The sequence below is a fragment of the Lepisosteus oculatus genome, chromosome 3 (genome assembly GCF_040954835.1).
Source record: "Lepisosteus oculatus isolate fLepOcu1 chromosome 3, fLepOcu1.hap2, whole genome shotgun sequence".
NCBI classification, from domain to species: domain Eukaryota; kingdom Metazoa; phylum Chordata; class Actinopteri; order Semionotiformes; family Lepisosteidae; genus Lepisosteus; species Lepisosteus oculatus.
This window is the reverse complement of record NC_090698.1, coordinates 1,496,578-1,509,826: the sequence shown is the minus strand read 5'-3', so window position 1 is coordinate 1,509,826 and position 13,249 is coordinate 1,496,578. Positions and strand designations below refer to the sequence as shown.

The 13,249-nt window shown below is 46.9% G+C and overlaps 1 protein-coding gene across 1 annotated transcript in view; it reads right to left on the bottom strand.

Annotated features, from left to right (window-relative positions):
- The window catches only part of nova2 (NOVA alternative splicing regulator 2), a 55,744-nt gene that overhangs the window by 11,904 nt on the left and 30,591 nt on the right, over positions 1–13,249 (bottom strand). Inside the window, exon 3 of the mRNA XM_006627613.3 lies at positions 9,284–9,450. Within this exon, the coding sequence (XP_006627676.1) occupies positions 9,284–9,450 (167 nt within the window). The remainder of the gene's footprint in view (positions 1–9,283; positions 9,451–13,249) is intronic.

Sequence of the window (13,249 nt, the reverse complement as noted above, 5' to 3'; positions counted from 1 at the left end):
GTGCATTCAGCAGACCTGGGTTGGCTTTACACTTCAAGAAAGAGGAAAGGAAGGAGCAGCCACCACAGTCAGAGGCGTGTGAGGCGGGGGAGGAGTGCACCCAGGAGAGGATGGACGTGAGAAGAAAGAGAGAGAGAGGAAGGATAGGGAGCAGCTTGACAGGACAGCTGAGAGAATGAGGGAGGCATCTGCACCCTGGCCTCCATTTAACTCCGGGAACAAGCTCGCCTCCTGGTTTGTCAGGGTTCGCAGCAAGAAAAACACAGGCATTCCTCTGGCCGCCTGGTCAAGGTGTGCTGCTTTCGCTGTGCAGCCCCCACTTCCAGCTTCCTGCTCGGTGATTTCAAGTCAGCACGAGGAGGGACTCTGTGTTGGGAGAGTGGCAGGAGCTGTTTGCCCGTGAGAGGGCCTGGCCGAATCTTGATCTGAGAGTGTGGCCGGCCTACGGGCACCGAGGTTTGAAGCCGAATGCCAGCAGCACTGTTGTCCTTCTCGTGGGCGCGCAGATAAGGGGGTACGCAGACCTTAATAATCCCTCATGTTTCCCAGCCGGGGAGAGTGGCGAAGCAGTTGGGAATGCGAGCGAAGGGGGTGGCGAACGGGAGGAGGTGCAAGCCGGAGGCGGAGAGAGAGGAAGAGGGATCCGTCTTTCTCGGCACAGCCTGGCTCCCCGGCGCTGTGGCAGCTCGCTCCCCTGTATCCACCTCCCGTTCCCCGCGGAATCGGCCCGCTGGGATGACAGCTTGGCAGGAGAGCAGGGCACTGCTGTTTCCGGCTGTCTGGCTACAGGAGACAGGAGACCTTGTCATGCAATTCTTTTACCAAGACTTAGCAATAGAAAATAGAACGGACAGATCTTCCTCCCTCTCCAGCAGAAACGTCTATTACAGGGAGGTAAGAGGATGCTTAGAAATGTTTCTGCAGCAGCTGCAGGTTCATCAGGTGATCACCCCCAGTCCCTCACTAACTGAAGGCGGTGGAATAGTGCATTCTCTCCGCTAAAGGTCTGTCTGATCAGTGGGCAAGGCCTTGGGAGGATGGGAAATATTTTGGTTTGAAATGCTGCAGACTGGAGACCCGGAGGAAGTTCTTTGCATTAACAGTTGCACTCAGCCTCACCTTAACTCAAAGCCTAACTCGAACCCGAACCCAAGCCCAAACCCTAGCTCCAGCCTTAACCTCATGTCCCAAGCCTTTTACCTGAACCTCAGCTCCATCTGTAACCCTCACCTTAAGCACCTGTTGGCAGGTGACCATAAAGCCCTCTACATGGAAATGCTTCTAGTGGTCCCCTTATCTTCAATTATTAAGTTATAAGGGCACAGACATTTGATTCTGTTTGCATAATTTCCAAAGGGAAGTACAATTTTAATGATTATGTTGAAGATAGCTGTGGTAATAAATGGATTTATTCATTTTTTTTTGTCTACAGGGTAAGATTTTCAAGCTTCTACGTCTTTCCAATCAGCAGCTGAAAGGGAGAATAGAGCTGTGTCGACAGATAGGGCTGTAATTCTGCTGAATTCCTGCTGCTGACACCAGAGAAAGGGAGAGGGAAAATCCTGCAGTGTCATCAGCTCTGCGGGGCAGGACAGGCAGCCCTTGAGGGAGTGTGGGACAGAATGAGCTTGAACACTCGGCCAGCGTTCATTTTATCATTAACAGAGCTCGTCTATTTTATATGCTGAGGGACAGAAAGTGAGAAATGCAACAGAGGAGTCCTGGACCCACCAGTATTTCTTATGTTTAAATGCCTCTGTGAAGGCAAGGAGCAGTAGATCCACTGGAGAGTGACATGGCGCAGTACGTGTATTTGGCTCTGTTCCTCGTGCATGGCACTTTAACTGGAACTGTTGTCCACAGCGGCTCGTTTATGAGTCTGCCCTCGGCTGTCCACCGCGCGGAAGACCAGTTACTGATTTCATCATTTGTCATTTTGATTTAAAACGTCTTGAGCAGTGGATGGTAACCCCCTGGAAACCAGTCTGTGACTCCAAAAGTGGTTGTTTTCTGTCTGACGAAGATGATGGCCGGCGACGGGCATGTTTCATCCCTGGTATGTCTGATGAGATTGGCGACTTGTCTTCACACAAGAGGCTGTGATTCAGGACAATAACGGTCACAGATGCGTTCCCTACTTGTGCAACTGTTGACCAGCTTAGACCTGAAATTGGACTTGGGCTTAGAGCACAAACATTTGCGCTTTGATGTCTTAAGCACCAGACTTTAGTTTAATCACTGGCCTGCCAATCCCCTGGCTTAGCTCCCTATCTCACGGATCTCTGTGGGGGTTATTTCAGATGCTGGGAAACAGGGGTTAAAAATAACCTGATGTTCTCTGGCAGCGCTGTCGTCTTTGAGGACAGTGAACGAGCAAGAGTTAGATTGGAGCTCATGTCCTCTGTTTCGTCAGTGGAGCGATGCAGAAGTAACGCACAGCTGCTGGAATACAGAAGGTTCTCAGAGACTCTTAACATTCTTAATTAACTTACTTTTACTTTACTTAACTGGTTCTGTTCTGTACCCCTCTGCCCCTTCTGTATTCAGTACCCCCAGCTACTGTCTCCTCTCATTGTGCATGTATTGTGTTTTTTTATTATTGTTGTCGTTCTGTAAAGTGCCTTGAAGAGCCACCTTTAAAGGCACTATATAAAACAATAATAATAATAATAATAACAATAATAATAATAATAATAATAATAATAATAACAATTATTATTATTATAATTATTATTATTATTATTACTCCATTCCGGCAGCTACCTGCCTTCTCCCTGTGAGGAGAAGACCCATTTGACATCCCACTCAGTGTAGAGCCATTTGTATTTCAGCAATCCGCTCTCTGTAACAGCGTAGGCCCGAGGTTACTACTCTGACACCAGCACCCATGGAATCGCCTTGCTCCACTAAGAGAAAGACATCCTAAGTACTATTTTGTCTGCTGAATGTCTTTTTATCCTGCCCTGGAAAAATGAAACAAAAACAGGTCACTTAACATGAACACAAACAGTAATTTTTGTCTTTGAACTGTTCCGAACCAACAGATACTTGAGTTTTGTTGATGTTTTTTTAGTCTCTGGGACAGTGTGTGTTGTGGATGTTTTTCGTGGGATTGTCTCAGTTTTCAGTCATGCGTTTAATGCAGCCTGCCTTCTAAATCAAACTATTCATTTGTAAAATCTTAATTTTACATCTTAAATTTGACTATTGTTGTGTTTCGTCAGGCATGTCCATGTGCGTCCTCAAAAATAGTTTCACACAAGGATTCACGCCGAGATCCAGCACACACATTTTCTTTGTGTAACTGTGTGCGCACAGATAAACGCATGCTTTAAAAACACTGGCTGCTGGAACATGGGCAGTTTCCAGAGTGAAACCTTTGCTTGAGGCTTAACCAATGAGAGAAGCCCCATTTTGATGGCTGCTGTTTAATCTTTTAAAAACAAAATCACGAACTACTTAGCTGTAACAACATCTGTTGGCTCTCGTTCCAATCCCTTATCTCCTTTGAGAAAATGCTACATAAACAATGAATTTGTTCGCCCTCTCCTCCTATAGGACAGAATTAATCTCTGTCACAGGCCGGCCTTATCACCTCACATACAGCACTGGTCCTGACTATGTTTGGCACTGAGCTGGCTCTTTTCCCGAATCTAGGCCCTGGCTCCTACGTGACCCCATGAGGTCCACAAGGCATCACTGGAGAAACTAAATATATCCTGTCCTTCAGCAGAGGCGGGGCTGTTTTCTAAATGAAGTAGCTGTGTTTGTTCTTGTTGACAAACTGGACAACACGTTCTCCTGCCCAGTGATAAAGATGTGATTTGAAGATGTAAGCTTTGGTATTTACAATTCTAAAAATGATATCTTTGCTATTTCCTGGCTCAGGCTACCTTAGTTTCCCAAGCAGTGACTGGTCCCGCTGGAAGACAGCGCAGGTGTGTAGTGAGGACAGTAACAGACAAGCCATCGACAGCCTCTGACCCCTATTCCAGCTCCACCGGTCACAGGAGAATACTCTAGGATTCCGTTCAGAAAACGTTCTTTTCAGATATTTAATTCACAGTTTATTTAATATTAGAGCCCCACACACTTAAAGAGTGTGCAGGTGTGTTAAGACAGTACAGAGTTAACGTTAATGTCAATAAATGGCTCAGAGGCCTATATACCCTCACACTGCTGCAGAACTGGCTCGGATAACAGGAGCATCGGATTTTAAAGCCCACGAATTAGAAATTCTCAAGGACATTCAGAAAAATGACACCCTTGCACGAGAAACCTGGGGAAGTCCACACAGACACTTCCTAAACTAGGTATTGGTTACCTCTTTACTCTGAAGAGGTAAAACCCCAACAGCTAACTACCCTGCAAGAACTAATGAATATTATAGCTTTCCTGTCTCCTTCACAGGTGTGGATATTAAGTCAGATGAATACCAATACACAGAAAGGATAATGGGATAATGCATGGATATTTTTAAGTCAGCATTCCAAGAGCTGTATAGAACATTGATTTTCTCGGTTTCACAGAGGAAACGCGCGTCCACTTGCTGTTTATCTGTATACTTTTTGGTCTTCCACTGAAGGGGAGGGCTTACCTTTCCTAGCACACCTCTGTTTTGTTAAGATATCACAGAACAGCACAGAACAAACGAGCAAATATCGCCCTACTGGCTCGTGAGAATTCCGCAATCCGGGAGCTGTCCCGAGCAGTGCGTTCCCGAGATCCCTAGCGAGCCAGTTGGAGCACACATGCCCCTGTCTCTCCTTCAGAGGCCCTCAGACTCTGTCGGAGGGGATGCATTAATGTCGGACCATAAATATTTCGTATTGCTTCTCTCCAGCTTTTCTTTGGATTGAATCAATACTTGGCAGAGAGGGCAAGGTGACCTTTTCAAGGCAAGTGATGGAAAAGGAATGTTAAAAAACAGCATAAAATATCCAGGCTGGCCATTAATCCCCATGGGATGGACGGCAGAGAGGGGAGGAGGGGGGAGTTAGCTGAGTGCCTGTTTTCAATTTCAGACGTTAGAGCAATTCCCCTGATGTCACTTTTAATTTAAGATGCCCACGCTCCAGTTTTCTGCATGGCTGTATAGATTAGTTTGCGTTTCAAGCGCACCGTTTCAGTGGGACCTGTTATTAGATTCAGGACGCGAGATAATTAAATCTCGCGGCCTTGCCAGCGTCGCAGACAGAAAAAATAAGGGAAACCTGAAAGAAACGGGGTGTGAAATGGGCTTGAAAACAAAGCTCTTCCTGCACCCAGCGCCACCAGTCCGGAGTCCGAAAGAGCTGTAACCCATACCCTTGTGGGCCTGGTGCTGAAGGGCTAACAGCCCCCAAACCCCTGTACATGGTGGGGCTCAACTGCTCTGATCGCCTGCAATACAAAAGATGCTTCAGCACCTGCAGAGTTAAACGAGTTCAGGCTCTGGCGCGTTTCATCGGTTCTGCAGACAGCAGAGCAGCAAGACGTGCCCTGATGTTGGTCTAAATCGCCGTGGCAGCACTTCTGTTAAATTATTCCTCATTCGACCTTTTCCCTGCAATCGGTTTCCTCCCTTTCTTTCTGTTTCTGAACCACGTGTCTGCACGCGTTCTGCAGTCCTCCCCACCTCAGTCTGATTTCGAACTGCTGTGGTCAATTAACCTCTCAGTCCTGGAAACATACCCTTCACGAGGAAGGACAACATCCCCAAACTGATGGCACTGGAGATGTTTATGGCGTGCTGAGTCACGGTGAGATCTGGCTTATTCTGCCTGGCTGAGGGCCAGCCCCCGGCCAGAGGACCCCTGCAGAGAGAGGAGTGAACCAGGGGCAGCAGGAGAGGCTTACTTGCGGTACTTCTGGACTGATTACGATTGAGGACAGCTCCACCTGCCTGAACGTCTGCTGCAAACTCCATTTAAAAACAGTTTTCTTCTTTTGCTTTTAACTAATGTCCTTGTGACAAGGCTAAAAACCATATCGGTAAACACAGAAAATACAGCACTCAGGCATCTTTCAGGTGAAAAGACAGAGCTTTACTGAAATTGCACACCATACTTGTTTTATCACAAGCATACTGCTGTTCATACCTGAATTCTATTTCCTGTGGTGTTACCTGAAAATAGGTCAATGCCCAAACTGCATTTTCCACAAAAGTACTATAGCAGGATATTTTTTACCCCAGGAATTATTATTAATATAAGAATCTCATATACTTTATGTTGTTTGAGATTTTTAGCAGTAAAAGTGCAGATGAGTATTTTTACAAGGGATTTCCCAAGTACTTTAAAACAAATCTCCTCGGGTCAGCAAGAAGAAGCTTTCTTTATAAAGAATACAGTCACAGAGGGAAGGGAAGGAATTAATCTGTCTGGGTTTTGCCCAGACATTACCTGCTTGCACTGATTATGTTTTAAAGTTCCTTCATTGTCTCTGAATGTGAGTCACCATCAGCGAGGTGCAGTGACAAACAGTAAAGATTGCTGGACTCCTCAGATTCCTCTCTGGCGAATAATGGAAGGATTTTATTAACAACGCGGCAGCGAGGTGGAGGAGAGGTTCGGACTCTGGGCTCAGAACTGGAAAGTTACGAGTCCAAAACCAGTGGCGATACAACTGTGGCTGTGTTCTTGAGCAAGTAAAATAGCCAACTGTATTAATGGGAGTTGTTTTGGATAAAAGCCGGATAATATAATTAAGCAGCAGTGCGATGGAAAGGATTGACTGGTAAACAAGGGGAAAGCCTCCTGACGCTTTCAGGCTCCCTTTATCGGCTCGGCTCCCCCTTCCAGCACTGCCTCACATCACAGTTTGATCTGGCGCAGCTCAGACTCCCGATTTCCTTTGCCTGTATGGAGCACTTCCTGCAGGAGCCAGGGAAAAACAGGATGTGGGAAGCAGGTGTTTCGCAGCCGGGGTTAAAGGGCAAGGGAAACTTTCGAAAGCGGAAGCCGCTGGAGAGAGGGGAGAGTAACACAAACACGGGCCGAGGCCGGCCGCAGACGGCGCTGTGGTTTGAAGTGGCACGGCCCCGGCCAAGGCCACTTCGTTCAGCCAGCAGCTGCTGTTCATCATGGCTCCACTTCGGATGGCACATCTTTCAGGCCCCCGCTCCCCAGAAAGCAGGCTGATGAGCGACATGACACCAGAGGCGGGGGAACACAACCGCAGAACATCAGAGAGATAAAACATTCACCCTTGTGCGGCGCACAATCAGGGCGAATCTTTCAAAACATATCTTTCTGTGTGCCACAGCGCCACAACAGCACACAACTCCAGCATCTTCCTGCCACACTCCAGCAGCTCAGAGACAGCCTCCCAGCAGGCCTGCTCGTTAATTTGGCCCAATTAAACAATTAGTTAGGTGGTTATCCTTTGAGTTTAAATGGAAAAACAGCCATGTGGCAATTGAAGACCAGAGCTGAGCCTCTCCTACACCACAAGCTGTCATGTACCTCCAAGAGACTCCAGGCCCTATGAGTGCAGCAATTATTAGCTTTATTAGTTATTAATTAATAGTAATTATATTAATAGTCCTTTATCACTGGATGGCCTTGGTTTTTCTCAGTTCTGCTTAAGCTCTCTTTCCCAGTTGATGCATTCCAGGATGTGTTCAGAACACACTGTATTTCCACAAAAAGCACTCTGGGGCTCAGAGAGAAGTGAGGAATTTACCCACTTCCTCAAACTCTTAGACACTCCACACTTCAATTATGATGTCCAGGTGACACTGCGCTCCTCTGGTAGTGGAGTCTGAACCCTTTACTAAAGGGTTAATTACTCTGGGCTAATAAGGATGATGGCTGCAGCTGTTAGCGATTTCATTTTTCATTTGAAAAAAAAAACAAAAGAAGGGGCTCAATTTCGAAAAAGCAATGCTTTTCTGGGATGGAGGTTATACGTTTAAAAATAAACGATCAAGTGTCAAGTTCCTACCACATTTCCAATACTGGAAAATAAACATCAATCACTGGTGCAGCCGCTCAGATCGGGACCGTGCCGATCAATGGAGATACGATGGAGTGTAACCACTCAGTGGCCAGCAGTGATAATCTCTTAAAGAGATTGGGAACAGAATCAATTCATTGTCTAATTGAGCTACACTGCTGCCCCAGGAAATTAAATGGAACAACTGAACCCAGGGTGGCTTTTGGGACAGGAAACCTATTATCCCTGTGTCCCAGGTAGCCCTGCACTGTGCCACGTGACACCCTATAGCTATTGGAACAGCCCCTCAATGAAAATCTTTCCCAGCATGCAGCAAGTCAGATGTTTTTAGAATCCGCTTTTCTTAAAGACATCGCAGTGACGATGACGATGGGAATCATCAAAAGAAGAACCTTGAACAGATTTCGATAGTTCAGGTCCTGCAACCACAGCCTGGCATTTCCCGCTGGGGGCTGACGTATTTATTAAGCTGGCGTTCTGGGGGTCGTGCTGGCACATGCGGCTGTGTGAGATAGCACATGACAGAGGATGTGCAGCGAGCCGTGCCAGATTGGGTGTGTGGGCTCAGGGCTCTCCTCGATGCAGTGACATCGCCCTGGCTTCTTGCTTTGTCTAAATGAGTTAAATCAGCCCGAAAGGACGCGTCTCATTGTATTTAAAATGCAGCTCGGTAGGTTGCCCTTCTTAATCGATTTATCCTGCATTTCTGATTTTTGCTCTGTGTCGTTTCTGATGTGCTCCGGTGGTGATCCTGAAACGCTCACCAGTGTCAGGATGTAGAGAACTGCTTTATATTTTTATAAAAGTGTTTATAAAAGCACACACAAGTTTTATAATGAAGCACACTTTTCTTTGGATTCATTGTCTGATTGCCGTTTGGGTAGATAGACAAATTTCAGTTTGGATGTGAAAGTTATGACCAGTTTTAACAACAAAGGCAGGCTCTGTTGGGTGTTTCTTTCCTCTTTGTCGTCTGATAGTCATTTACTGCTAAAACTATTAATAATCTTGGCAAGGCCATTAGGAGCACAGCCCGCAGTGCAGTCCTAACAGACACGCTCCTCCAACAATCACCTGCGCTCATGATGAATTCAGGAAAGATGGGTCTGGCCCTGCAAAGGAAGCTAAACTTAAGGGAAGGGTAAAATTAAATTCAAGTCTGAGAGCACTGGGAACAGGCTGGAGAGTCTTGCAAATACAAACACCAACTGCTCCTCTCAGTAGAAAGATTGTCACAGCCCTCTGCTGTCAAGACAATCTTACCAGGGGAAAGAAAAACTGAAAGAAAGGGCGCGCTGTCGGACGAGCCCGGCCAGCTCCTGTGGGGTGTCGGGGCGGTGCTCACCTGCTTGACGCGGTCAGGGTTCACGGTGGTCTGGGGCTGCAGGATGCTGACTGGCTCGGTTTTCTGGGCGCTCTGCGGCATCTCGCGCACCTTGTCGGCGATGAAGTTGTGGACGCCGTTCAGGGCCTCCACAGTGCCCTGGATGAGACACACGCGCTCCGTCGTTCCTGGGGCAGGGAGAGGGACAGAGGGCGGTCAGCCTTTTCACTTCAACCTTCGGATTTTCACTGCTGCCTTTGTGGTGTGAGGGCTGTGCAGTGAGCCTCACTCCTGTAAATGCTGGATGAGCTGCCCCCTATGTGCAGTATGTTCATATTCTATTTAGTAGAACACTAGATGATTGAATATGATGGCAGAAGGTACTAATGTATCATTCTCACTTGGTGCAGAATTGCACTGATCTCATTCAAATTAAGTGAGGATGCAGCTTTTCCATCAAGGAACCTGTAAGTGCCTGAAGATTGTGTGGCATCACAAAATATTAATATAATATGTTCTACAGGAATGCCTTTCATAACCCTCTCTCATGGATGGGAAACTACATTCCTGCAGGTTGGACCGGTCTCTTTAAGATGCCAACAGCTAAATTGAAAAGCATTAATCCGGTCCATTTAAACTAACAAGCAGTCAGAGGTGTAGTTGAGAGCTGAAGTGAAACAACACTGTTGAGAGACTGCAGGCATTGGAGAGCTGGAGCTGTGTGACTGGAGCTGTCCTGTCAGGATATTCTCTTGCCCATCTGGGAAAAGAACCACAACAGCAACCTAAGAAAAACAAAGGCCAGACACTGTGTTTCTGAGATGGACATCGACACTTCCCCAACACGGAAGGGAACTAAACATGTGGAGTTTTCACTTTCTCAGGAATCCCACTTCCTGTGCCAGAGCCTTTTGCTCTGTCTCCCTGAGAGGGGCTGGGGTTACGGACGGGACTCCACACTCAGGGCTTGCTGGCACACAGCTGTGGGCTGTGACTCAGACCTGCTGGTATGGGGTGACACCAGGGCTGTGGGGACGAAATTGTGGGACCCGCCCCAGGGGACCCAGAAAGTCTCCCGTGAGACACTGGCTGAGGAAGACTGCCGGAGACGTAGGGAAGCAGTGATTCTCTGGGCTGCATGATGGGAAGGACAGGAATGCCCGTATTCCTCAATTTTGTTTTCCAAATGCACAGCACTCCTTGTGAATTAAGAATTAACAGAGCAGATGCCGTCTTCAGTGTCTGAACTTGAACTTGAACCTGATCTTTACTGCCATATGTAACCGGTACATGTACTGGCACAATGGAATTCTTACTGACAGAAAGATTCTCGATTGTTAAAACAAGTGTAAAAAACACAAAGTGCAGACAGTGCATCAGGACAATATACAAACAAACAGTAGACAATCTACAAGTAAACAGTTTGAATGTAAACAAATGAGATGCAGCATCACAAAGTGACTCGGTAAGCGGTTGACTCTGCTGGATGGCAGAGTAGCTCTGCAGTTAGTTCTGTGGGCTCACGCGTCAAGGGGCTCAGTTTTTCATTTTCAGGTGCTCCTGATTGGTTTCCATCCACTTCACAAAGTCATTCAGACTGAGTTACCTGGCGTCTCTGAATTGTCCCTGTCTGCTGGCTTGTGTGTGTGTGTGTGTGTGCTCAGCAATGGACTCCCACCCTACCCAGGGGCACATGACCCTTTCCTGGACTAAACTCCTTTCTCATAACGAGCAGCTGGCTGGGCATTCTCCCCTCTATTCTTTAAATATGCCAGTGCATGTAAACACAGTGCACATGTAACCATGATTTGCAACTCGACCTTGCTAATGGGAAATTCCACATTCATAAAATATTCATTGTCACACAAGGCTTATTGCTGTTCGGTCCTCGCGGTATCACAGGGATGTTGTAGAGAGTCACAGACACCATTCAGGATGCTATCATCAACGGCCCCCAAAGACCAGACGCACAGTTATTTTTTTTTGTTTTTAACGTAAGGATCTGGTTTCCCCCACACCTCCCCTGTTCAGGAAAGGGTGGCGAGGCGAAGCTTGGTGGAGAGGAAACACCCCGCTGGGCACAAGCAAAAACGCTCTTCAAGCCCACCTTTCTCTGAAGGACTGAAAGAGGCTCAGCGTTAGTCGTGATAATGGACAGAGATGCTCAAATCCTGTCGGATGTCAGAAAGAGGATCTGGAAGAAGGAGTCCAGCTTCCTCCCCAGTACGCCTGACCAGACAGAGGCAGTGCTGCTCAGATTTAGGGACAACTGAATGGCCTCTTTTTCCTTTTCTTTCCCTGCTTCATCACCATTTAAACTTAGAGCAGTAAGGTCTACGGCCACAGCGGCGAAGGCCTATTAATATTGTGAAATTGAGGAATCTCAGGCCTCTCGTTTGTTTAAAAGCTCACAGAGCCTGTGACAGCTGGCATCCCAGGGGGATTCTGGGAAAAACAAATCAGGCTGTGGATTAGCAGAGCATGGACAGCCATAGCTTGGCAGGGAAATGAAATTTGCAACAAAAAAAAAAGAAAATATACTACACAAAACAAGCAAGGATGCTCCTGTTGGATAAACATTATTCTTTTGTCACTGTTTTCCTTGCGGTTCTTATGTTCCTCTCTCATGCTCGGGAAAGAATGTCTCGGTTATCCAATCAAGCGGCAGGAGTGAGGGATGCTTTTAAAGAAGGAATAGATGGGTTTTCAAGAGAGAGCCTGGAAGGCACAGAAGAGGAGCTTCATTAAGGCTGCCTTAAAGACCTTCTGTGTCCTGTTGCTGCTTCTGTCTCCTTTCTTTCTTTCTTTTCCTTCATATTCCAGGCAACCGACAGACACCATGGAAAACTGAAGCCCCCCTGTGTGCTGAAACTGCAGGAGCGCAGGAGGCCACAGAGCCCAGAGTGACCCCTGCCCCCTCCTGCCTGCCAGCTCATGCCCAGGAGGAACCACACACTTACGGGTGCGAGCCAATTGAGGCTCCTGGTCTCTGTAGGATTCAGGCCCTCTTTATCATGGCTGTCTTTCGGGTGCTTTTTTTTAATGTGCCCTACTTGTAACTTTCTTGTTACTTATACCATCATGCACAAGATTAAAGCACTTAAACAGGCACCAAAAACCCACAAGGCAACAGTAAGCTAGCAGATGACAATGCCTCAATCAGAGATCTTTAACCTTACAATTTCCAGATATTCAGGATTAATTGTAAGCTAATCACAATGAGCTCTTTAACTCGTGCCTTAGCTGGCTACAATGGAAATCCTCGGACAAGCTGATTAGGAGGTTGCGAAGAATCTTATACGGGCCGGGGGGGGGGAGAGTTTTTTTAGTTTGTTTGCAGAACTTAATGTCAAAAATAGTTTTCCAGCATTATCATGCTTTTGCTCGTGTCTTTCACAAGAGAAATAGGCTTTGAGGTTTTCAGAGCCTGCAGAGAAACAGGCAGTGAGAACGGTGCGGCTGCTCGTTTGAATGGTTCAGATGCTGTTTGCAAGTGAAGACGGTTTATTTGTCTCATAGTGGAAAACCCATTGCACTGTGAAATGAAAGATGTCTGGATTAACGTATGCTCACCAGATTTGTGTCATTTGGCATGGACCGCATGAACGTTATTTAAAGTTACTTGAATCGAAGAGTCCTTAAACAGAGTCTTGTATCCAAGGTTGATGAGTGGTCTATAATTAACTTCTAGAAAAGGTTTCTTCACATTGGCTTAACTGGTATATAATTATAATAATTCCTTACATTTACATAGCACTTTTCTGAACACTTCACTCAAAGCGCTTTACAGGTAATGGGGATCCCCTCCACCCCCACCAGTGTGCAGCCCCACCTGGGTGATGCACCAATCCGCTCCCCACACACCAGCTCTCAGTGGGGAGGAGAGCAGAGTGGTGAAGCCACTTCACAGATAGGGATTATTAGGAGGCCATGACGAGTCAAGACCAGGGGGGAATTTGGGCAGGACACCGCAGTAACAGCCCTACT